The 26,598-nt window shown below is 36.6% G+C and overlaps 1 protein-coding gene across 2 annotated transcripts in view; it reads right to left on the reverse strand.

Moving 5' to 3' along the window:
* The window catches only part of CFAP99 (cilia and flagella associated protein 99), a 200,124-nt gene that overhangs the window by 46,422 nt on the left and 127,104 nt on the right, over positions 1 to 26,598 (reverse strand). For both annotated transcript variants that reach the window (XM_074229913.1, XM_074229914.1), the window contains 2 exons: positions 17,221 to 17,309; positions 109 to 313 (listed from right to left, as the gene is read on the reverse strand). In XM_074229913.1, the coding sequence (XP_074086014.1) occupies positions 109 to 313; positions 17,221 to 17,309 (294 nt within the window). The remainder of the gene's footprint in view (positions 1 to 108; positions 314 to 17,220; positions 17,310 to 26,598) is intronic.

Raw genomic sequence — 26,598 nt, forward strand, 5'->3', positions numbered from 1 at the left:
TCTTTTAGTAAAAGTCAAAGTCAACTTCTTAGCTTCTTTGCCTGCAAATCAGGGGGGGGAAAGGCATTAGCCAACCCATAACCCATTAGAAGGAATCATGTACATCACCATTTCTTTCTTTTCACTGGCTTTCTTATTGTTCTCCTTAGTTAGGTTTTGATGCTGTATGATTGCTTCTTCCCGGCTTAACTTCCCTAGCAGCTTCAGGTACTCTGTCTTAGCCTGATTCTCCTCTAAATCTTTCTCCTGTAGTTTCTTTTTTCGTTCTTCGAATTCTGTGAAGCCTTTGAATCCTTGGAGAAGGTCTTCAATCCTGAGCGGGGGCAGGAGAGGAAGAAAAAGAAGATTAAAAAAAAGAGAAAATACTCACTGGTCATTCCATTTGTTGGGAGTCTTAGTTTCACAATCTGTAAAACAGGGCTTTTTTTGCACTGTCAAGCTCACAGGGTTATTCTGAGGATGGATATGTATTAGTGTTAGGGAATATATTACATATGTGTATGAGTCAGAGGCTAGAGTTGGTTATTTAATTATTGAGAGGGTGGAGAACTCTCCTGGGTCCTGAGTCATTGCAAAACATGAGTCTTGCCCTCAGAAAGTAAACACTCTAGTTGGAGAAAACACAACAGGGATAAGTTATACAACCAACCAAAAGTGGCATGTAAAAAATGAAAAATAATATTGTAAAATAGCCAAGATTTGTTTTCTTAATCTTGAACCAGCCCTGCATCATTGGCATAAATCCCACCTGGTCATAGGTATTATCCTGGTGATAACTTGCTGTAATAAAATAACTGGATTAGTTTTTCCATAGGGAGAAGGATTAGGGAGAGAAGGTTCTCCAAGGTCAAATTAGATAAACACTGGTGAATACCTAGTTACACTTGCATTATCTCTCTCTAATGGGACTCCATAAAAATTCAGTTTTGGATGAGATGATGTCATGTGTCATGGAGGTGGTTAGTTTTATGGTGATATTTGAGTGATGTTTGGGGAGGAATGAAAGAAGAACAATACCTCTCTAAGTGAGGACTAGAAGAGAGTGAGGGATGTAGTTTCAAGAACAGGAAGTCCTGGATTCACAGGAAAAATTTGACTTCAACTACATATAGTTAGGGCAGCTAGATGGCATGGTACAGATAGAGCCCTGGGCTGGGAATATTCCTGAGTTCAAATCTGCCCTCAGGTATTTACAAATTATAGGATCTAGGTTAAGTCAGTTTACCCTGTTTGCTTCAGTTCCTCATGAGCAAACCATTCCAGTATCTTCCACCACCACCACAACCAACACCGCCTATAGATAACAAACTTGTTCTTCACAGATGTTGACCTGACCTATGTTGACTCAATATAATACTTAGGTAAATTTAGATTTTTCTCTGTAATCACCCCTGGACTTTATGATGGAGAGCAGAAATGAAGAGAAACAATTTTCCTGGGCAACTATAATTTATTGTATATAAAAAAGTAAAATGAATTTTTGTAGAGACCTGAAACTATGATATGCATGGGTAGGGCTGACTTGGGTTGGGATTCCTGGACCTACAAAAAAGACTCCAAGTACATCAGAAACATTAAAGACCAGAATGATCTGAGATCCAAATGAATGATAATTTAAAGCTTTGTAGTGGTTAAGAGGAAGGTCAAAAAGAGGGAGAGGACCACTGATTAAGGATGCTTGGGATGACACAGTTGACAATAAACTTGACAGAACTACCTCTATTCTTGGTTGCCTCTATTTTCTTCTCTTAGGAGAATGACTATTGAACTAGATAGGAAAAGAAGATGGTTCCTTGGGAATGAAATTCAAGATAAATAGATGAAATCAATAACTGTGCCAAAGACTGTCTCCCTGAGGAGACTAAAAGAGGCAAAAAAAATAGCTGCTGCCCTCAAGAAGCTTATAGTCTAATGGATAAATGGTGAGAGAGAGAACCTAACCAGCCTGGATGAATCTAAATCTTTAGGGAGGGATAGACTGCATAGTAGGTATTGATAGAGGATGATACCTTGATATCTTTTAATTCCTTTAATTTCCTTTTCTTCTCTTATTGCTAAAGCTAACATTTCTAGTACAATACTGAATAATAGTGGTGATAATGGGCATCTTTGTTTCACTGCTGATCTTATTGGGAATGCTTCTACTTTATCCCCATTACATAGTGATTGTTGATGATTTTAAATATATACTGCTTATCATTTTTTTAATATATATTTTTGCAAGGCAATGGGGTTAAGTGGCTTGCCCAAGGCCACACAGCTAGGTAATTATTAAGTGTCTGAGGCCGGATTCTCAGGTACTCCTGACTCCAGGGCCAGTGCTCTATCCAGTGTGCCACCTAGCCACCCCTACTGCTTATCATTTTAAGGAAAAAAATCCATTTATGCCTAGGCTCTCTAGTCTTTTTAATAGGAATGGTTGCTGTATTTTGTTAAAACCTTTTTCAGCATATATTGAGATAATCATACAATTTCTGATAGTTTTGAATATGATATGGTCAATTATGCTGATAGTTTTCCTAATAGAGAACTAGTCCTGTATTTCCTGATATAAATCCCACCTAGTTATAGTATATTATTCTGAGAATAACACACTGTAATCTCTTTGCTAATATTTTATTTAAAATCTTTGCAACAATATTAGGGAAACTGGTTTAGAATTTTCTTGGTTTTGGCTCTTCCTTGATTATATATCAGCACCATATCAGAGTCTTAAAAAACAATTCAGTAGGACTCTTTCTTCACCTATTTCTCCAAATAGTATTGTTATTTAAATATTTGGAAGAATTCACTTGTGAATTCATTTGGCCCTAGGGATTTTTTCTTAGAGAATTCAGATGGTCTGTTCAATTTCTTTTTCTGAAATGGGGTTATTTAAGTATTTTGTTTTCTCTTCTGTTAATCTGGGCAATTTATATTTTTAAGTGTTCATCCATTTCACTTATATTGTCAGATTTATTGGCATACAGTTGGGCAAAATAGCTCTAAATTATTACTTTAATTTTCCTTTCTCCCCCTTCATTTTTGATACTGACAATTTGGTTTTCTTATTTTTAATCAAATTAACCAAAGGTTTAGCTATTTTGTAGGCTTTTTCATGAAACCAACTCCTAGTTTTATTTACTAATTCAATAGTTTTCTTACTTCTATTAATTTCTCCTTTGATTTTTAGAATTTCTAATTTAATATTTAATTGGGGGTTAATTTGTTTTTTTCTTTTGTGTCCAATTCATTGATCTCTTTCTCTGATTTCTCTAATTTATGTTTGTATTTAGAGATAAAAAATTTCTCCTAAAGATAAAAAAATACAAAAATAAAATTTTCTCTAAGAACTCTTTCAGTTGCATCCCATAAATTTTTAATTTTTTCTTCTCTCTCTCTCTCTCTCTCTCTTTAAGGATTTTGCAAGGCAAATGGAGTTAATTGGTTTGCCCAAGGCCACACAGCTAGGTAATTATTAAGCGTCTGAGGTCAGATTTGAACTCAGGTATTCCTGACTCCAGGGCCTGTGCTCTATCCACTGTGCCACCTAGCTGCCCCTGTCCCATAAATTTTTGATTGTCATTCTCTTAGATGAAATTGGTGTTTGTTCCTATGATTTGTTGTTTGACCCACTCATTCTTTAGGAATAGGTAATTTAGTTTTGAATGAATTTTTAGTCTATCTTTCCATGGCCATTTGTTACATGTAATTGTTATTACATCCTGATCTAAGAAAGATGCATTTAATATTTCTGCCTTTCTTCATTTGATTGTGAGGTTTTTGTGTCCTACTACATGATCAGTTTTTGTGAGTGTCATATAACTTTGATAAAAAGTTATATTCCTTTCTATCTCGATTCAATTTTCTCCAGAGATTTAACATATCTAATTTTTCTAAGCTTCTGTTCACCCCCCACCCCTTCATTTCTTTCTTGTTTACATTGTGGTTAAATTTATCTAATTCTGAGAAAGGAAGGTTGAGGTCCTCTACTAGTATAGTTTTACTGTCTGTTCCTTCTGTAACTCAACTCTAAGAGTTTGGATGTTATAACACTTGGTGTTTATATATTAAATATTGATGTTACTTCATTGTCTACAGTGCCTTTTGAAAGATTCTTTCTATATCTCTCCGAATTAGATCTATATTTGCTTTTGCTTTGTCTGAGATCAGGATTGCACCCCCTGATTTTCTTTTTTAACTTCAACTGAAGCACAATATAATTTGCTCCAGCCTTTTACCTTTACTCCATATGTATCTTTCCACTTCAAATGTGTTTCTTGTAAACAACATATTACTGTAGGATTCTGGTTTTTAATCCACTCAGTTATCCCCTTATATTTTATGAGAGAGTTCATCCCATTCATACTCACAGTTATGATTACTAACACGTATTTCCCTCCATCCTGTTTTCCTCCATTTATATTTTTTTCTCTTCTTTCACCCTATTCTTCCTTACCAGTATTTTGTTTTTGATTACCAGCTCCCTCAATTTTCCCTCTGTCAATCCCACTTTCTCCTTTTCTTCCCCCCTTCACCTTCTACCTCCCTGTAGGGAAGGATAAAATTTTAAAACCAATTGGGAATTTATGTTATTCCCTCTTTGAGCCAAATCTATTGGGAGTAATATTCATTTAATGCTCACCCCCTTTCTACTATAATAAGTCCTTTGTGCCTCTTCCTTCATGTGATATGATTTATCCTCTATTGCTTTCCCCTTCACCAAGTATAATATTTTTTATATCTTGTTTTATACCTGTCTTATGCCATACCCTCTGAATAATCTTTATACTCCTTTCAACTATCCTAATAGAAATACAATTCTCAAGTGTTATAGGCATTATCTTCCCATGTAAGGATGTAAACATTTTAGTCTTACTAATTTTTTTCTTTCCTTTTACCTTTTTATACATCTTGTATTCGAAGGTCAAATTTTCCTGTTCAGTTCTTGTCTTTTTATCAGTTAAGTTCGAAAGTCCTGTATTTCACTGAATGTCCATTTTTCCCCATGAAAGAATATGCTGACTTTTGCAAAGTAGTTGATTCTTGGTTTTAATTCAAGTCTGTTTGTCCTCCAGATTATTATATTCCAGGTCCTTTTATTTTTTTAATGTCGAAGCTGCTAATTTTCATAATCCTAACTGTGGTTCCCTGGTATTTGAATTGTTTCCTTTTGGTTGCTTGTTTGGTTGCTTCTCTTTTAGCTGATAATTCTGAAACTTGGCTACAATATTCCCTGGAGTTTTTATTTTGGGATCTTTTTTTTTTTTTTTTTTTTTAGGTTTTTGCAAGGCAATGGGGTTAATTTGTTTGCTCAAGGCCAAACAGGTAGGTAATTATTAAGTGTCAGGCCAGATTTGAACTCAGGTACTCCTGACTCCAGGGCTGGTGCTCTATCCACTGCACCCCCTAGCCACCCCTTGGGATCTCTTTCTGGAAGGGATCAGTGGATTCTCTCAAGGACTATTTTATCTTCTTGTTCTAGGACATCAGGTCAGTTTTCCTTGATAATTTCCTGAAAGATATCATCCAGGTTCTTTTTTGATCATAACTTTTTTTCCTTCAAGGCAATGGGGTTAAGTGGCTTGCCCAAGGTCACACAGCTAGGTAATTATTAAGTTGTTGAGGCCGGATTTGAACTTAGGTCCTCCTGACTCCAGCTGGTGCTCTATCCACTGTACCACCTAGCTTCCCCTTATCATGGCTTTCAAGTACACCAATAATTTTACATTATCTCTCCTGGATCTATTTTTCCAGATTGGTCATTTCCCTAAGAGGTTCTTTTTTTTTTTTTTGGCATTTTTAAAAATTTATTTATTTATGGCAGTGGGATTAAGTGATTTATCCAAGGTCACAAAGTTAGACATTAAGTGTCTGATGCTGGATTTGAACTCAGGTCCTCCTGACTCCAGGGCCAGTGCTCTATCCACTGTGCCACCTAGCTACACCCCCTAAGAGGTTCTTTACATTTTCTTCTATTTTTCCAGTTTTTTGGTTTTTGTTTGGAATTTTGATGCCTCATGGAATCATTAGTTTCCACTTGCCCAATTTTGATGCCTCATGGAATCATTAGTTTCCATTTGCCCAATTCTAATTTTTAGGGACTTTTTTCCTTCAGTTAGTTTTTATATCTCCTTTTCTAGTTAGCCAATTTAACATTAAAAGGAATTGTTTTCTTTTTCTATTTGACCAATCCTACTTTTAAAGATAATGTTTTCTTCAGGCAGTTTTTGTGCTTCCTTTCCCATTTTTCTATAATTCTTCTTCAGGACTCTCATTTCTTTTCCCTATTTTTCTTTTCCCTCTCTTATTTGGTTTTTTGAATCCTTTTTTGAGATCTTTTAAGAGAACTTTTTGAATTTGAGATCAATTCATAATGCTGTTTTCTTCTTCTTTGATGGCTGGTTAGGTTTTTGTTTGTTTTTTTGCTTCTTTAAAAAAATTGAGTTCTGCATCTGGGGAACAGGGGGCACAGTTCCAAACATTTTGTGCTGGAGGCCAGGGGTCTGGTCTTTGGTTTTCCACACTGGGGTCTCAGGTGATGTAGTGGCTTACTGCCTAATCCAGTTCCACCTGTTGCACCAGTGTTCTGGAGTTCACAGTATGCTTTCTGAGCTTGGACTGGGGCCTTCACTGCTGACCTGTTGAATCACTGGCTTACTGATCCAGATCCCACATGCCTTGGTTACTGAACTGTGCTATGGTTAACAGGGTCCCACAGACTTCTCAGTTCTGCCTCAGCTGGACTATAATCCCCTTTTATTCATGTGAGACAGACCTTTCCTGAGACGTTTCTCCAGGATATCTTGAGCTGAAAAGTTGTTTTACTTTTTTGTCTTTTTGTGGATTCTGTCACTTAAGGTTCTGTTTAGTGGTTTCATTTAAAGTTGTTTCAGAGGAAAACTGGGAAAAGTTCCACAAACTTCTTAACTTCTCTCCACCATCTTGGCTCTGCTCAGGATGTTCTTTAGTGGCTTTTAAATGTTCACAAAGATATCATGACCGAACACTAAGTGTAATGATGAAATTTAGGTTCATTACACCCACACACCCACTGGATGTACCAGTTCATTCAGAAAAGAAAATAAAGTTAGACTCACATGTTCTTGATGAATTCATTCTGGCTCTTTTATTCACAGTCTCACTTTCCAAGCACAAACTACTCCTTTAATAAACCATCTTAGATTTTTGCCAGCAATCAAAGTCTAACTCTTCAACCAATAGCTTGCAGGTTCTACTTAATTCCCTTTTTTGGAAAATTGGGACATTTTTCTTCTCCAGTCTTTAATACCTCTCTCTTTCTCAATGATATTTCTTAAAATATAAGTTTGTCCATGTTCCCCTACTCAGTATTTACTACAGCGACTCCCTCTGATCTATAGGAGTAAATAAAAACTTCTCTATGGGGCCTTTGAAGACTTTCACATCTAGTTGTAACTGTTTCCTTCATTATTTTGAATTAAGCTTCTTTATACACTTTGTGATTCACTCCAATTTATCTTCTAATTTTTCCTTACTACATGCCTAAAATGCAATTCTCTTCCTCATTTCTACCCCTCAAGATTCTTTAGTTGTCTTGTTCAGGCATCATCTTTAATTAAAGCCTTCTTTGATTCCCCACCTGAATGTACTTTCCTCCAAATCACTTTGTGTCTGTTTTGTACATGATGTTTGCTTGTGTTGTCGCCCTTAATAGAATGAAAACTTCTTGAAGGCAAGGTCAGATTCAGCCTTACCTAGGCATTCCCAGTACCTAGCACACTGCTGGGAACACGGGAAGTCTTTAACAAATGTTTGTTGATTGTCAAGGAGATCTATATGACCCCCCCCACCTTTTTTTTAAAACAAAAGGATAACTCATACAAAAGGTATTTTGAACTTATAGAAATTGGGTCCAGAATTGTCAGAACCTCCATTATTTTTTCACTTCTTTTTTTTTGCAAGGCAATGGGGTTAAATGGCTTGCCCAAGGTCACACAGCTAGGTAATTATCAAGTGTCTGAGGTAGGATTTGAACTCAGGTTCTCCTAACTCCAGGGCCAGTGCTCATCCACTGCACCATCTAGCTGCCCCATCCCTCTTGTTTCTAAAGCAGCCAGGTGTCTTTTCCTTGCTCCATATCCTTAGTTCATTTACTGTCACTTTGTTGTGAGTGGGGCTACTAGTCAACATTATTTCTTTTTTTTTTAATTTGTGAATGAAATTTTTATTTACACATCATATCTAGAAGCAGATACATAAGTTTTTATACAATTATTTTCCAAAAATGTGCAAGAAATTACTATAATTTTGTTTACAAACCAAAACACATATTTAAATCAATGGACTTTGGATAATTCTCATTCTGTGGTGTGTTCAGTACAAATGGTACACACCTGGTTTGAAACATACAGAAAAGTGTAAACTACAGCAATCTGGATTGCAAGTATTAATTTCATGGCACTCCATCGCCACTATAAAATTTCTTTAACCCAATATGTATATTAAATACAAAATTCTATAAGAATTTTTCATGATCTGTGGGTGTAGAGTTTGGAACACTTTTCAGAAACAACATTATTTCTATATAGCAAAGATTGAGAACCACCCAGATGTTCAGTGAGCAAGGAATGGTTGAGTCATTTGTGGAATATGGAATATTGTGTTTATGAATTTACTGGAATATCACTAGTCCAATGTTGTTGGTTTTTTGCAGGGGAGAGGGAAGAAAGGCCTATGATTTAATCAATATGGAGGTATCCTGATTTGGCAACTACTTCCAATGATGCCTATCAGCAACCTGTATATAATTTAGAGTCTTGAGACTTGCCTTTGGCATTGAGAGGGTAAATGATTTGCCCATAGTCCCACAAGTATTATATGCCAGATTCAAGACTTGAATCCTGGTCTTACCCCAAGGCCAGGTTTTCTCATATTTCTCCATATGAAATAATCATCAAATCAACAAGCATTTTATTGATGGTTTTTTTTTTTTACTGTAGTCCAGTCATTATGCTAAGTACTAGAGATACCAAAAAAGGTAGAAACAGTCCCTGCCTTAAAGGAGCTCACCATTTAATGGGAGAGATAATGTGCAAACAACCATGTACAAACAAGATGTTTATTGGATAACTCGAAGGTAATTTCAGAAGAATATATTACTATTTATTTTATTACTAGTGTTAATTATTACTAGTATTACAGGGGACCTGGAAAGGCTTTTTGAGAAAGATAGGATTTTAGTTGAGAAGTGAAGGAAGCCAGGGAAGCCAGGAGATGGAAACAAGGGAGAGAGAGAGAGAGAGAGAGAGAGAGAGAGAGAGAGAGAGAGAAGAGAATACAAGGCATGGTGGGCATCCAGTGGAAATACAGTCAGGAGAAAGACTATCTTGTGTGAGAAACAGTAATGAGGCCAAAAAAATGATCACTGGATCATCGAGTATGCAGAGGGGAGTAAGATGTTAAGAAGACTGGAAAACAGGAAGGGGCCAGGTTCTTTAGCTCTTTAAAAGCCAGAAGATTTATGGGGGAGCCCTAAATTTTATTAAGTAGTGGGGTGATGTGGTTAGATTTCCATTTTGGGAAGATTGCTTTAGTAGTTGAATGAAGGATGGGCTGGAATTGGCAGAAATCTGAGGCAGGGACCAACCAGAAGACTACTTGAAAAGTCCGGGTGGGACAGGATAAGTTTGCTCTAGGTAGTGGCTGGAAGAGTAGAGAGAAGGGGATGTTAATGAGAAATGTTGGGAAGGTAGAAATGGTCAACAGGCTGGATTGTAGGGATGAGTGAAAGTGAGGAGTTGAGGATGAGCACTAAGTTGGTGAGGTATCCTTGACAGAAACAGGAAGAGGGGAGGGAAAGGAAAGATAAGGAGTCCAGTTTTGACAGATGTCTATGGCATGTCCATATCTAATAGGCAACTGAAAATGTGAAACTGATGGACAGGGGAGAAGTTAAGGCTGGATTAATAGGTTTGATGAATTATTGATATAGAAAATGATTAGATCACTGAGCAAAACAAATAGAGGGAGAAAAGAAAAAGACCCAGGAATATCCACAGTTACTGGGTACAAAGAAAAAAGACTAATTAAAAGTGGAACCATACATAGAAAGCAGAATCAGTAGAGCATCTATATACACTTATAGACCAGTAAACAGGAACAACTACAAAAATCTGAAAACATATAGAAAATGAGGGACAAAAAAAGAATTTGTAAATAAATAAGGTATCTGATATTGCTCTTTTAAAGTCATTTTACATATTTTTGTAAATAAACTAAAAATCATGGAAATCTGGCTTATATACTTTTTGAAAATTTTATTTTAAGTATAGTCAATTTATCCTAAAATGATTTTTGTAAAAAAAAAAATCCCCCAAATTTCTGTCCCCCCCACAATTAGAGTTGTCACTGATGGTTGCAAGCATCTTTCTTTTGTTCAACCATTTATATAAATTACTTAACATTCTCCATGATCTGGAAAGATTCCATGATCTGGAAAGATTTAAGTGAAGGGAAAAAACTTAATATTGATTTTTATCTTCAGATGATTGGTTAAAGAACAATAAAGGAGAAAATTTCAACTTCAGAAAATTAGGTCTATTCTGCATAGTTATAGATAGAGATGTCTAGAATTATAGCTATAAAGAAATGAGACCTTGGATGTCATTTAGTCCAAACTCTTTGTTATACATAGGAGGAAACTAAGGCCCAGTAAAGGTAAGTTGTCCAAAGTTACAAAGGTAGAAAAAGGCAGAGCCTCTTTATCAAGAACAAGTGATGTGATTGCAAAATGATATTGGTTGGGACAACATTAGGAGGAAAAAGTTCATAGATGAATGTAAGAGGATGGTAAATGAATGTGTATTTACCAGCACATGTATTTTTTTCTTCTTACCTACAATACCACTTACTATAGGTTAAAGACTAGGAAAGAATATCATTAATGAATAGGTAGGGTAACTGAAAAACTTAGAATGACAAAATTTTGTAGGAGGAAGGAGCCTTGGGGACAACTATATTACCCTCTGCCTGCATGGGAATCACTTGTCATGTTGCTGACAAAGTTTGATGACTTTCAGAGAGACAATCCATCATCTTCCAAAGCAGCACATTTTATTCTTGGATAGCTCAATTTCTCCCCACCACCCTTTTTAACCTCCCTCTTTTTGTGGAAGATGTTTTTGGTGAGGAACTTCCTCTACCAATCAGTTTCTTCCTTTCAATTTATTGTCTCTATTTTATTTTCAATTATATGCAAAGGTAGTATTTCAACATTCATCTAATTGCAAATTTATGAGTTCCAGATTTTTCTACCATCCTTCCTTCCCTCACTTTCCATCACAGTGAACAATATGGTAAAAGTTGTACATGTATAATCATGTTTAAAATATAATTTATTGTCTTAGGGTTGTCTGAGACACTGAAAAGGGAAGTGACTTAACCAGGTTTACAAAGCCAGGATGTGTCAGAGGCAGGACTAGAACCCAGATCTTGCTGACCAAGAGGAAGGTTTTGTACCCACTTCAGCCAACTGCCTCTCATTTTTTTCTCTAATAATAAGTCAAAATTTGCCTCTTCAATTTCTACCTCTTGGTCCTATTTCTGTTTTTTGGCACCAAGCTCAGTAAGTCTAACCCATCTTGAATATCTTTACCTTCAAATCACTTAGGATACCCCAGAGACTGTCAGTATTTTTCCTAATAAAACAAATGTGCTAAGCACTTTACAATTATTATGCCTTTTGACCCTCACAACCAGGATCCTGCAAGGTAGATGCAGTTATTATCTCCATTTTACAGGTGAGGAAACTGAGGCATATACAGATTCAGTGACTTGCTCAGGGTCATCCAGTTAGTGTCGGAGGCAAATTTGAACTCAGGGCTTCCTTACTTTCAGTTCTCTATAATCTGGATGTGGGCTGACAATGACTTTCATCTCTCTCATGTTCTGGTTTCTGTGCTTTTACTGATGCCATCAAAGTTGGCCAAACATACTTTTGTTGAACATGAGTGAGTAGGCAAGGAAAACTCATAGTTTAAATGTTTTTGCGCAGGGAATTGGTCTTTCTTTTTTTATACATTTGTTTTTCCAAAAGAACTATTAAGTGCATTTAATGATGTCATTACATTGATTATGCAGCCTTGGGGAGGGCACATGATGATCTATTTCTCATATTCAATTATCATAGAGTTTATGGGAAATGAGGATTTTACAAACTAGTAATTTGACATTACTAGAAAATGGAAAGATTTCTCTTATTTCAGGCATGGATTGATGTGCAAATCTCAAACAAAAAGGACATTTTTTTCCCCTTTATCCCCAGTCTTCTGTTCTGATGTGCTTTTAAGCTACTGGGAAGTAAGGAAATTTGGCCACAGAGGCAGCCCAGAGCATAGAGAATCTTTTTTTTTTTTTGAGAATCCTTTTTTTGAAAAATAAATTTAATTATTTCTGAATTTTACAATTTTTTCCTAAATCTTGCTTCCTTCCCCCACCCCCACAAAAGACAGTCTGTTAGTCTTTACATTGTTTCCATGCTATTTATTGATCTAGGTTGAATGTGTTGAGAGAGAAATCATAGCCTTAAGAAAAAAAATAAAATATAAGAGATAGCAAGATTACAGAAGAAGATAAGGGGTTTGTATTTTTTTTTTAATTTAAAGGTAATAATCTTTGGTCTTGGTCTTTGTTCAAATTCCACAATTCTTTCTCTGGATACAGATGATATTCTCCATCACAGACAACCCCAAATTTTCCCTGATTGTTGCACTTTTAAAATGAGCAAGTCCATTAAGGTTGGTCATCAACCCCATATGAGCATAGAGAATCTTGATAAAAAAGAAATTTAGTCTCTGAAGAAACACTACATCAGGCTAATCTCCAACAGGGATCATATTTATGAAGTGACAAACAAATTCTTGTTGACATCTTTGTCAACTGATTGGAAAGTCTTTCCTTGAATTGGAACATTTAGAGAGGCAATACAATTAGGCTGTTGCAAATAGGCCTATCGATGGCACTGATCAATTGATGTCTTCCCACTAGTGTCCTCCAGCTAAATTGAACACTTTGTTTATCTGTCCTCAGGCTTTTCCAACATCTTTGTAAATGCCACGAATTCATTTAGATCTATCCAAATATTTTTTATTTTGTAAGGGAACTTTTTTTTTAGGTTTTTGGTTTTTTTTGCAAGGCAAATGGGGTTACCTGGCTTGCCCAAGGCCACACAGCTAGGTAATTATTAAGTGTCTGAGGCCGGATTTGAACTCAGGTACTCCTGACTCCAGGGCAGGTGCTTTATCCACTGTGCCACCTAGCTGCCCCCATTCATATCTATCAGGACTTCCAAGTAGTTCTGGTCACCAACTACTTTCTCTGAGATAAAATGAAAAATGGCAGGGGTCCCAGAAATCCCTTGGGGCATGTGTTAAAACTGATGGAATACTCCTAGACAGATGAAAGCCATCTTCTTTTCTTCTGCCTTGATAGCCACTGACTAAGAGCCAGCTCAGGGCATCTTGATCTATATTAGTAATTCTGTTGTTTCAAGTCTGAAAGTCATCTTTACACATCCAGATTTCTCTGGGCTTTTCTCCTCTTACCACGTGAATGAGGGATCCTAACTTTGGGACACTGATGACACCATTCCTTCAGATGGTTCCTAAAGTCATCCATCTCAATGAGGCTACTATCAAAAAAGCTCAGGAGCTATTAAGAAGGATTATGTATGTTGTGTATCCCATTCACACAGTGAAGAACATGCCAGCTCTCATATTGTCTTGAGGTACTGGAGTTTAGGTAGATATCTCTATGGTTGTTTCATGTCTTTTGCAACTTCTGGCTTCTGTCTCCTTATATGTTTATAAAAAATTAGATTAGTAGGGGTATTGCTCCCTATTGATACTTGCAAGGTTCTCTGATTTTATTTTTTTAACAAGCAAGAGTTTATGCTATAGCTGTTCTCAGGTAATGTCATACTTAGAAGGGTAACATGAAAATAACACAGCAAGTTTCCTCTTGCTAGAGGAAACCCTGATTAAAGTGTTAGATTGTGTAAAGGACTCTGTTCTAAAGCCATAACAATAACAGGAGGCCTTCTCTTACTTGGGGAAGGAATAAGATCCAATTGTAAAGCTGCATTTTAGTTGTGTGTTCATTTTTTCTCCTTCTATTCCCAATGTCTTGATCAAAATTTCCCTTAGCTCACCTTTTTTTTTTGGAGATAGCATTATTTATCATAATACATATATCATATATTATATATCATAATACCATACCATCAGAGAAATTGCTTCAATATTTTTCACATAGTTGCTGCTAACTTTATTCTTTCCACCCTCTCCCATTCTTCTATCATCCATACCCCCCTCCTCTCCCCCCATCCCCTTTCTCCCATACCTTTCCTCTCCTATTTTCCTTTAGGGTAAGATAGATTTCTATATCCAACTGAGTGTATATGTTATTCTTTCTCTGAGCCACTTCTGATGAAAGGCTCACTCACTTCCCCTCATCTTCCCCCTCACCTTCCCCATCTTCACTACACTGCAAAAACTTTTTCTTGCCTCTTTTATGTGAAATAATTTATCCCATTCTACCTCTCCTTTCCCTTTCTCCCAATACATTCCTTTCTTCCCCATTAACTCCACCTTTTTAATGTATTACTCAAATTCAACTTCCTACTGTACCTTTTCTATATATATTTGCTCCTTCTAACTGCCATAATAAATGAGAAGGTTCATATAAGTTATCAGCATCATCTTCCCATACAGTAATACATGCAGTTCAGCATCATAAAGTCCCTCATGATTTGCCCTTCCCATTTACTCTTTGTTTCACCTGAGACCTGTATTTGGAGACCAGATTTTTCGTTCAGCTCTGGTCATTTCAACAGGAGAGATTGAAAATCCTCTGTTTCATTGAATGTCCATCTTTTCTCCTGAAAGGGTATGTTCAGTTGTTCTGGGAACTTGATTCTTGGTTATAAACCAAGCTCTTTTGCCTTCCAGAATATCATATTCTAAGCTTTATGAACCTTTAATGTAGAAGTTTCTAAATCTTGTGTTATTTTAATTGTAGCACCATGATATTTGAATTCTTTCTTTCTGTTTGTAATCTTTTCTCCTTGAATTGGGAATTCTGAATTTTGGCTATAATATTTCTGGCAATTTTCATTTTGGGATCTCTTTCAGGAGGTGATTGGTGGACTCTTTCAATTTCTATTTGACCCTCAGCTTCTGCAATATCAGGGTAGTTTTCCTAGAGAATTTCTTGAAATATGATATCTAGGCTGTTTTTTTGATAAAGACTTTCAGATTACTATCTCTACTGGATCTGTTTTCCAGATCAGTTGTTTTTTTTTCCTAATAAGATATTCCACATTTTCTTCTAATTTTTCATTTTTTTTAGTTTTGTTTTATTGTTTCTTGATTTATCATAAAGTAATCAGCTTCCCTTAGCTCCATTCCACCTTTGAAAGAACTATTTTTTTCAGAGCTTTTGTATCTCCATTCCCACCTGGCCAATTCTGCTTTTTAAAGTATTCTTCGATTCATTGGCCTTTTGAACTGCTATTTCCATTTGATCCGATGGTTTTTAAGTTATTTTCTTCAGTTTTTTTTGTATCTCTTTTTGTATCTTTGTATTCACCAAGCTGCTCACTTGGTCTTCATGATTTTCCTACATCACTCTCATTTTTTCCACATTTTTTCTTCTACCTCCCTTACTTGATTTTCAAAATCTTTTTTGAGCCCTTCCATAGCCTGAGACCAATTCATATTTTTCTTGGAGGCTTTGGATGTAGGAGCTTTGATTTTTTATGTTCTGAGTGTGTATTTTGATCCTTCATAGAACCAAAGCAATTGCCTATAGTCAGATTTTTTTTGTTTTTTGCTGTTTGCTCCTTTCCCTAGCCTATTATTTGATTTTAATTCTTTGTTAAGATCCTCTGCCTACAGGGAGAAGGATGCACTGTCCCAAGCTTCTGAGGGTTTTGCAGCTGTTTTCATGAATACCCCACAGATACCTGCAAGTTCTCCCTTCCTCTGGGGCTTATGAAAGGCTATGACTGCTCGCCTGGTCTGTGCTCTGGTCTGGGGATGATCACAAGCACTCTCCTCTGCCAAGGAACTGTGAGTAGAGACCCTGCTCTGCTTCAGGTGGTAAGCTGTTGTGCTTCTACTCCTTTTCCTAAGACTGGGGTCTTAGACTGTGACCTCAGTCTGAGTATGGGCAAAGCAACAGAGTCCTGCTTCAGGGATAGCAAAAAGACATCTGCAATTTCCTCCGATCCCCTTACCATCCCTGGGCTGAGTGCTCTGGCAGCACCTGCCAGATGGCACCCCAGGCCTGCTCCTGGTCCTCTATGGTTAGCTCACCTCTCTTAAAAAAATTTGCACCCAGCCTCCCACCAGGTCCACAAATGTGCCTATCCACTAGGATAGCATCATGGCTTATCGCATGTGATCTGTACCAACTTATGGGGAATTTAATTCCCCCAAAGAATCTGTTTCTATAGGAGGTAGTATAGTTTTCTTCCTTACTCCATAGGACATAACTAGAGCCAATGAACAGAAACTTTAGGGAGATTGACTTCATTATCAATTGTTTAGGATTTTCCAAGAATGTAATGGGATGCCTCAGAATATAATATAATGAGTCAGTAGAAGAAACAGGACCAAAGTTCTGGTCTCCTGATTCTTATCCTCCCCCATACATTAATACACATACTTGTGTCCCTGGTCAGTGGGTTCCCCTTCCACATACAGAGCCTCAAGGGAGATCAGAAACTTGTTCATTGGGATTTCTAACTATAGTTCTACCATATTGGTACTGCTGCAGGGGAAAGGCCCTAGAACCCAGAACATTGTACATGCTCAAATCATACCAATTCCCCATTCTTCTAGTGCTTCTGCCAACCCTAGCCTGGAAAAGAGAAAATTTAGGAAGACAATGATTGCTATCTTCAAACATCTCTTCTCGTGGAAAAGTGACTAGTTTCTCATTGTTTCCACCAGAAGCAATGGGTGGAAATTTTAGAAAGGTAGACTCTGGTTCAATGTAAGGAAAATTTTTCTAATAACTTAGTGAGATCTCCATCACTGTAAGTCTTTAAGTGAATGACCACTAGTTGGGGGAGGGGATTTTTGATCAGATACGGATTAGATGAGATTCTAAGTTCGAAGTTCTGTGATTTTATGTTTCTTTCTCTTTCTCTTTTCTCCTACCCATTAGTGCTGAAAATATGTCTTTTTAGGTCAGTACCTGTGAAGTTCCTTCTCTGCTTTGTGTTGATACAGGGCCTCTTCTCTGTAGAGTGCTGCAGCATTGAGTTTCACAGTCATGTTGTTAGGCTATCAGAGAAAGGAGGGCATGGAACTTGGTTACTCATGTGAGTTATAATGTTGAGAACCTAAATGCTTTCAAAGGAAAAAGAAAGCTGAGGCTGGCATTTCTGTCCCTTTAGATCCCATGCCAAGCAGAGCCACAAATGATGTTTAAAGCTTGATTCCAGAGCTCTCAGTGGACAACTGCTGATGATGTTATCATAGTCTGCCAGATGAACTCAAAGTTTTTGGTATTTTGCTTGACAAAGAGAGCATTGAGAGTTCACAGGAGCATGTGACATTGGGGGCAAATCATTACTCTGATCAACCTATCCATAGAGGACTCTCTTCCCCCCCCCTTTCCTCTCTGTCTTCTCTCCCTCCTTTCTCTCTTTCTGTCTGTTTCTCTTCTCTCCTCTCCCTCCTTCTCTCCGCCCCCCCTTTTCCTTCACTCCCTCGCTCTCTTCCTCCTTCCCTCTTTCTTCTCCTCTCTGAACTCATAGTATTTTCAATTTGTGCTCTTCATCTGCTTTTTGGCAGAGTCTGTCATCTATCAATTATCTAGTCTGTGAGCCCCCTTGAAGCCAGGGGCATTGTCCTGTGTACCTTTCTATCCTTCACAGGATCTAAAGTAGTGCATCCACTAGGAAATCTGGGAAGGTTTTTAAAACATCATCTACAATTTTACTCTCTATGATGGCAGAATAAAGACAGAGACTCATCTGACCTCTCCCAAATTTCCCCCTCTAAAAATTTTTAAAATAGTAGCTTCAAAATGAATTCTGGAGCAGCAAGACCAGCAAAGGAAGGGAGAGAGTGAAACAATATTCCCAACCCAAGATAACCTAGAAGACTGGCAAGAAAGATCTGATTCGCTGGAGTAAGAGGGGAGCACAGTCCAGCTTATGCCACAATGGGTAAGGGGGCAGTGAGACCCTGTCCTGTCCTCAGGAAACCAGTGGCAGACCACAGCTGGCATAAGCTAATAGTAGACCTTAGGTGGGGGGAGTTGTAGCAACAACTGCAGTACTCTTAGCCCATAGATAGTAAGGGGACTGAACAACCAGTCAGAATATGATTAAAAGGGATCTTTTGCTAGCACAGAGTGCAGGACTCTATTGCATTATCCCTACTTGGTTCTAGTTTGCAATCCCAGGGTGAATTGAACATTAGCACATTATCACACTAGAGCTCCCAGCCAGAGGGGAATGGAGACCCTGGTTACAGTTCAAGGACAAAAAAAAAGTACTTGTGATCACTTGCAGACCAGAGTGTGGGTGAGGGAAGCAGTTACTATACCTCTCCTTCAATCATACCACCTTGAAACTGAAACTCATAGATCCCCATTAGCACCTCTGAAAACAACAGAATAAAAAACCTGAAGCTTGGGACAGCATCCTCTCTACCTCAGAAGCAGAGTCCAACTTTAACATAAGTAAGTTGGAAAAATGAGCAAACAACAACAAAAAACACCCTTACTATGGAAGTTACTATGATGACAGGGAAGTTCAAAATACAAACAATATTAAAACAGCAACATGCAAAGCCTCAAAATAAAATGTAAATTGGTCCCAGGACCAAAAACACCACATAGAAGATCTCAAAAGGAATTTTAAAAATCAATTTAAGTGAGGGTAGAGGAAAATTGGGAAAAGAAATGAAAATGACGAAAAAAAGAATATAGCACCTTAAAAACACAATGGGCCAAATGGGAAAAAGAGACACAAAAAATCCACTGAAGAGAACTCTTCAAAAAAGTAGAATTAACCAAAAGGAAAAAAAAGATAAAAAAGCTCAGTGAAGAATATAGTTCCTTAAAAGTTAAAATTGGACAAGTGGAAGCTAATGACTCTATGAGACATTAAGAAAACACAACAAAATCAAAAGAATGAAAAAATAGAAAATATGAAATATCTCACTGGAAAAACACCTGGGGGCAGCTAGGTGGCACAGTAGATTGAGCACTGGCCCTGGAGTCAGGAGAAGTAAGTTCAAATCTGGCTTCAGACACTTAATAATCACCTAGCTGTGTGACCTTGGGCAAATCACTTAACCCCATTGTCTTATATAAATAAAAATTTTAAAAAACTGACTTGGAAAACAAATTGAAGAGAGATAATTTAAGAATTACTGAACTATCTGAAAGTTATGATTAAAAAAAGAGCATAGACATAATATTTCTAGAATTTATTAAGAAAACTTCCCTGATTTCCTAAGAATGAAAGGTTAAAAATAGAAATCCAAAGAATCTACTACTCACCTCTTGAAAGAAATCCCAAAATGAAAACTTCAAGGAATATTATTGTCAAATTCCAGAACTCCCAAGTACAGGAGAAAATACAACAAACAGCCAGAAAGAAGTAATTCAAGTATCATGGAGTCAGTCAAGATAACACAAGCTTTAGTGACTTCTACATTAAAGGATCAGACGATTTAGAACATATTCCAGAAGGCAATAGAACTAGGGTTACAACCAAGAATCACCTACCTAGCAGGTATATACTGAGTATAATCCTTCAGGAAGAAAAATGGTTATTTAATGAAAGAGAGGACTTTCAAGCATGCCTTAAGAAAAGACCAGAGATGAATAGAAAATTTGACTTCCAAATACAAGACTCCATAGAAACATAAAAAAGGTAAAGGGGCGGGGCAGCTAGATGGCTTTGTGGCTAGAGCACTGGCCCTGGAGTCAGGAAGACCTGAGATCAAATCAGGTCTCAGACACTTAATAATTACTTAGCTGTGTGACCTTGGCAAGTCACTTAATCCCATTGCCTTGCAAAAAACAACAACAAAAAGGTAAACAGGAAAGAGAAGTCAAAAGTGTCTCACTAAGGTTAAAATGTTTATATTTCCACATAGGAAGATGATATGTGTAACTCCTAAGAACTTTGTCACTATTAGGGCAGTTAGAGGGAGTATCTATAAACAGAGAGAACAGGTATGAGTTGACTATGATGGAATGTTATACCAAAAAATAAAACAAAATTCAAGGATGGGAAAGAAGGAAGTACTGGGAGAAGGAAGAAGGTAAAAGGTAGAATGGGGGTAAATGATCAAATAGAAGAAGTATGAAAGAATAAGGATGGATAAGATGGCAGGGTGGCAGGCAACATTTGAACCTTCTTTCATTGGAATTTTCTGAAAGAGGGAATAAAGCAAATTATTTTATCCTAAAGGGAAACAGGAAGGGAGAGGAGGGATAGATAGAAAGGAGGAGGCAGTGCTTAGAAGAAACAGGGTGAAAGGGGAGGGAGAGAGTATGATAAAGAGGGAAAAAGCCAGATGAAGGAAAATTTACAATTAAATCATTCTACTATTGTTGTTTGTCCTTCATTTTCAATGAGGACTATGGCATCAGGAAGGTTAATCATATCTATGAATGTGAATGGGATGGAAGTGGATAGCAGAGAGGATTAAAAAACAGAATCCTACAATTTGTTGTTTTTAAGAAATACCAGTTGAAGCAGAGAGACACACAGAGAATAAAGGTAAGGGGATGGAGCAGAATCTATTGTGTTTCAGCTGAAGAAAAAAAAAGCAGGGGTAGTATATATGATCTCTGATAAAATAAAAACAAATGCATCTAACTAAAAGAGAAAAACAAGGAAACCACATCTTGCCAAAAGTTACCATAGACAATGAAGTAATATCAACACTTAAGGAAAAGTTACATGGATTGCAGGAGGAAACAGACAGCAAAACTATGCTAGAGGAGGGAACCTTACCTTTCTCCTCTGAGAACCAGATTATTCTAACAAACAATAAATAAAAAGTTAAGTAGATAAACAGAATTTTAGAATAATTAGGTATAATAGACCTCTGGAGAAAACTCAATGGGAATAGAAAGGAATATACCGTTTTCTCAGTAGTACCTGGAATCTACAGAAAATTTGGCCATGCCTTGGCATAAAAACTTCACAAACAAATGCAGAAAAACTAAAGTATTAAATAAATCCATTTCAGATCTCAATACAATAAAAATAACATTTAATAAGGGCCATCAAAACATAGAAAATTTATTGGAAATTAACCTAATCTTAAAAAATGAGTAGATCAAAGAACAAGTCATAGAAACAGTCAATAATTTTATTAAAGAGAATGACAACATACCAAAATTTATGGAATGAAGATAAAATAGTACTTAGGAGAAAACTTTATCTCTAAATGCTTACATCACTAAAATAAAGAACAGATCAATGAATTTAAAAATAGAGAAAAAAGAGAAATATAAAAAAACAGATCAATGAATTTTTAAAAAACTAGAAAGAGAACAAATTGAAAATCTCCAATTAAACACCAAATTAGAAATCCTGAAGTCAAACGAGAGATTAATAAAATTGAAAGAAAGAAAACTATTGGATTAATAAATAAAACTAGAATCTAATTTCATAAAAAAACAATAAAAATAGATAAACCATTGGTTAATTTGATTTAAAAAAGAAGAGGAAATTAAAACAATAATTTGGAGCTATTTTGCTTAATTATTTGACAATAAGTCTGAAAATCTAAGTGAAATGTATGAATATTTACAAAAGTATAAGTTGTCCAAATTAATAGAAGAGGAAGCAGAATGCTTAAATAACTCAATTTTAGAAAATGAATTGAAGAAGCCATCAATGAGCTGCTAACAAAAAATTCCCAGGATCAGATGGATTCATAAAAGAATTCTACCAAACATTTAAGAACAACTTAATCCCAATACTATATACACTCTTTAGAAAAATAGGCAAAAGAGTCTTACCTAAATTCCTTTTATGACACAGATATGGTGCTGAAACCTAAATCAGGAAAAGTTAAAACAGAGAAAGAAAACTATAGACCAATTTCCCTACTGAGTAATAATAATAATAAATAAAATACTAACAAGGAGATTACACAAAGATTAATACTATGTCCATGTTGGGTTTATACTAGGAATGCAGAAGTTAGGTATAGACCAAACTTCACATCATATAACAAAATAAAGTCAAAATGGGTATGTGATTTACACAAAAAAGGCTACTCCATACGCAGATTAAGAGAGCATGGGATAGTTTGCCTGTCAGCTCGATGGATGGAACAAGAATAATTTACTGCCAAACAAGAGAGAAAGAGAGCATTACAGGATGCAAAATGGATAATTTTTTTTTTTTGCACAAACAAAACCAATGCTATTGGATTAGAAGGAAGTAGAAATCTGGGGGGAAATTTTCACACCAAGTTTCTCAAATACATAGAGAACAGAGACAAAAATTTAAGAATATAAATTATTCCCCATTTAACATAAATGGAAAAAAAGAATATGAATATGATGTTTTCAGATGAAGAATCAAAACTCTTTATAGTCATATGAAAAAAAATGCTCTAAATCACTACTGATTGAAGAAATGCAGATTTATTGGCTAATATGATAAAAAAGGAAAATAAATGTTTAAGTGAATATAATGCTCTAATATTTAATACACTATTGATGAAGTTATGAAATGAGTCAATCATTCTGGAGGACACTCTGGAACTATTCTCAAAGTAGCAATACTACTACTACAAGGTCTATATTTCAAAAATATTTTTTTAAAAGCAGGACTTATACGTATAAAAATATTTAATAGCAGCTCTTTTTTGTGGGGCAAAGAATTGGCATTTGAGGGGATGCTCATCAAATGTGGAGTGGAATGATTATGATGGAATATTACTGTGCTATAAGAAATGATGAGCCAGATGATTTCACAAAGACCTGAAAAAACTTACATGAACTGATGGAAAGTGAAGCAAACAGAACCAGAAGAAGACTGTACATGATAATATCAATATTTTATGATGATGAACTGTGAATGACAGTTATTTTCAGCAATTCAATCATTCAAGAAAATTCAGAAAGACTGATATGAAAAAATGCTATTCACCTCCAGAGAAAAAGAATTGATTAAGATTGAATGCAGATTGAAGTATACTTTTTTTTGGTACTTTAAAATTTTTCTTGTTTTCTTTTTTGGTTTCTTTTAAACCATGACTAATATTGAAATATGGTTAGCATGACTGCACATGTATAACCTTTATCAAATTTCTTGCTTTCTCCATGAGGGGAAAGGGGAGGAAGGGTGGGAGAGAATCAGAATTAAAAATTGTAAAGCATGAAGGCTGATTGTATAAAATTGGGAAAAATATTAAAATTTAAAATTTAAAAATATAATTCTAAATGATGTCATACAAAACAACCTTACCAATAAGGATGGATTTGAACTGGTGACCCAAAAGCACTGGGGTATTTAGGACACTGTCCCATTTGGGGACACTTGGGCCCTAACAGAAAATCCCTCCTCACAAACCCATTTCTAGGCCAAAATCCACATAGAACTTCTGCATATAGCCTACAAATTTTTAATTATCTTTTGGGCAGAACCAAATATTTTTTTCTAAATGGATTTCATTGTTTTATCAACCTCAGAAAGCATAGGCAGGTTTGGGACTAATTGTGGTCACTATAGAGCTTCCTTTCCAAATGTATCATCTCTCAGTTTCTGCCCCATCAATCCCAGAAAATAGCTCCCTAGCAGAGATGGGCGATCTAATCTATCCTGGAGAGAAAAGCTAAGGAACCTTCTTGACTAGAGTTGTGGTAGGCTCCTTGAGACTCAGAAAGGCAACAGAGGCTTGAGGAATAATGGACAGAAAAAGAAGGAAAGTTGAGAGCAATGGTGGGAGGGGAGGAAGGAGAGAGGAGACAGAAGATTAGAAAAACAAAGTGCAAATGAGAATAATTCTAACTCTTACCTGTATTAAGTCAGTTATCAGAGGTGCCTTGGGCATCCAGGTGGTATGGTGGTTAGAGCACTAAGGGAATCAGGAAGACTCATCTTTATGAGTTCAAATCTGGCCTCAGATACTTCCTGGCTGTGAGACCTTGGGCAAGTCACTAAACTTTGCTAGCCTCGGTTTCCTCATCTATAAAATGAACTGTTGAAAGAAATAGCAAACCACTTCTCTATCATTACCAAGAAAACCCCAAAATGGAGTCTGATTGAAATGACTCAACAACAACAAAATTCAAAGTTAACTGCGGTTCAGTGAAAAGAGACTGGAACTTGGTGTCAGAAGACCTGGCTCTAAATCCTAGCTTGCCTCTTACTAGCGGTGTAATTTAACAGCAGTCCCATCCTCTTTGAACCTCAGTTGCCTCATCTGTAAAGTGGGGATAACAGTGCTTATAAATTTACTTCATAAGGTTGATGTGAGAATATAACTTTGTAAAAAAAATCTCAAATGCTTCAAAAATGTTAGTGATCATTTAAATTTAGGCCAGATTAAAATATTAATAATGGTTCACATTCCTAGAGAACTTTAAGGGTCACAAAACCCTTTTCCCAAAACAACCTTCTGACTAGGCAGTACAAATATTATGGACTGGCTGTATTTTATTGTTGAGAAAACTGAAGCTCAGTGAGTTTAAATGACTGGTTCAATTCCATTCCAGTCAAAAGACACTTAAGGGACTTCTATGTGTGAGACAAAGGCACAAACAAAACAGTCCCCACCTTCACATAGTGAATGTAAGTGGCTGAGTGTGACTATTAGGGAATTTGCTTGCCATTCTTATTTTCAGTTGAAAGAGACAAGGAATGGGGAAATGGGTGTCTGGGAAGATAGGGGTCTTATCTACTTAGTGTGAGATACTAAGTCCACAGGTTTCCCCTGACTGCATAGGGGGCGGCTAGGTGGCTTAGTGGATAAAGCACTGGCTTTGGAGGCAGGAGTACCTGGGTTCAAATGTGGCCTCAGACACTTAATAATTACCTAGCTGTGTGGCCTTGGGCAAGCTACTTAACCCCATTTGCCTTGCAAAAAACAAAACAAAACAAAAAAGAATTTCTGCTCTAAGCTCTCACCAAACTGAACAGTTCCCTGGCCTGATGAATATTCCCTGAACTTTTCTAACCCCTTGAACCTCATAAGATGGTATCTTCTGATGAACTTAGCATGTAACCTAGATTTCTGAGTAAGGTTCTTTATCTCTCTCCATATTGAGTACCCACATGTTTTGGCTGAATTGGAGTTAAAAGGGAGTTTTAAATTCTTATTTTTACATTTTCCATTTTAGTCTCTCAAAACAGTTTGAAATTACAGTAACGACATCTGGTGTTTGAACCTTTTATCTTCTGTAGTTCTACAAAAACTCGCCTGTTCATTACCCCATTTGACCTTAGCAACACCCGCTAGACAGAGCAGATATTATAATAATCATCTGACAGATGAGGAAGCCGAGTTACAGAGAGCTTCCCTAATGACCCCAAGTCAATTTGTGGCAAAGCTGGCTTTACTGGAAGTCACTGAATCTCAGTCTGCCTCAGTTTCCTCAACAGTAAAATGAAGATAATAATAGCTCCTACCTACCAGGTTTGTTGTAAGGACCAAATGAGAGAATAGTTGCAAAAAGCACTTAGCATGTTGCCTGGCACAGGGTACTTGCAGATCATTCCCTGGACCACTCTGCTAGTAAATTCATTAGGCACAAACCTTTGAGGCACAAGTGTGAATCCCCAAAACTCCTCTCTTACCAAAAGGTAGAGAAATGAATGAATGGATAAATGAAAAGCATTTAAAAAGCATTTACTGTGTACAGAGCACTGAAGGGGGGAGGGGTTAAATACAAAAACTATCCTGTTCTTGTCTTCCAGGAGCTTACATCCTGGAACCTCAGTGAGTTTAAATGACTGGTTCAGTTCCATCCCAGTCAACAGACACTGTTGGTAGAGACAGCATACACAGGGGAGCAAGGGTCAGGAAGCGGCGTTTTAGCCTTTTGAGTGAAGGAATGATGATTGCCCACTCTGTGATGGCTCCTACCCACAATAACTTTTGGTAAGCTGGAGGGTTGACCTCCAACTCTTTTTCCAAACTACTCAACCAAAACAAACTTCTGAAAGTCAATGTCATCCCAATGATTATAAGAAGTCTTGCTTCCATAGTATTTTATAGCATACAAAGCATTTTTTCTTACAACAGCTATGTGAGAATGGGTAGTACAAGTTTTACTTTTTTAAGAGAGGTGAATGCCAGGTCTCAGAGAAGGGAAATGAGTTGGCAGAGTCAACTGTGGACTCAGGTCTTCTGCCTTCAAATCTAGGATTTTTTCCGTGACATTACTTTGCCTCAGATTCAAAGGTAGGTGTTGGGCTTCAGTTTGAATGTCATATTATAGTTATCAAATCCAGGATATGTATTGTATTTGGAGTTGGGAAAAATTGCAGGGATACTCATTAATGGGTGACTGGTTGAGCATGTTGTATAGTATATGATTGTGATGGAATGCTACTGTGTTATAAGAAATGATGAGCTC

This window comes from Macrotis lagotis, chromosome 3 (assembly GCF_037893015.1).
Source record: "Macrotis lagotis isolate mMagLag1 chromosome 3, bilby.v1.9.chrom.fasta, whole genome shotgun sequence".
Taxonomy (NCBI): Eukaryota; Metazoa; Chordata; class Mammalia; order Peramelemorphia; family Peramelidae; genus Macrotis; species Macrotis lagotis.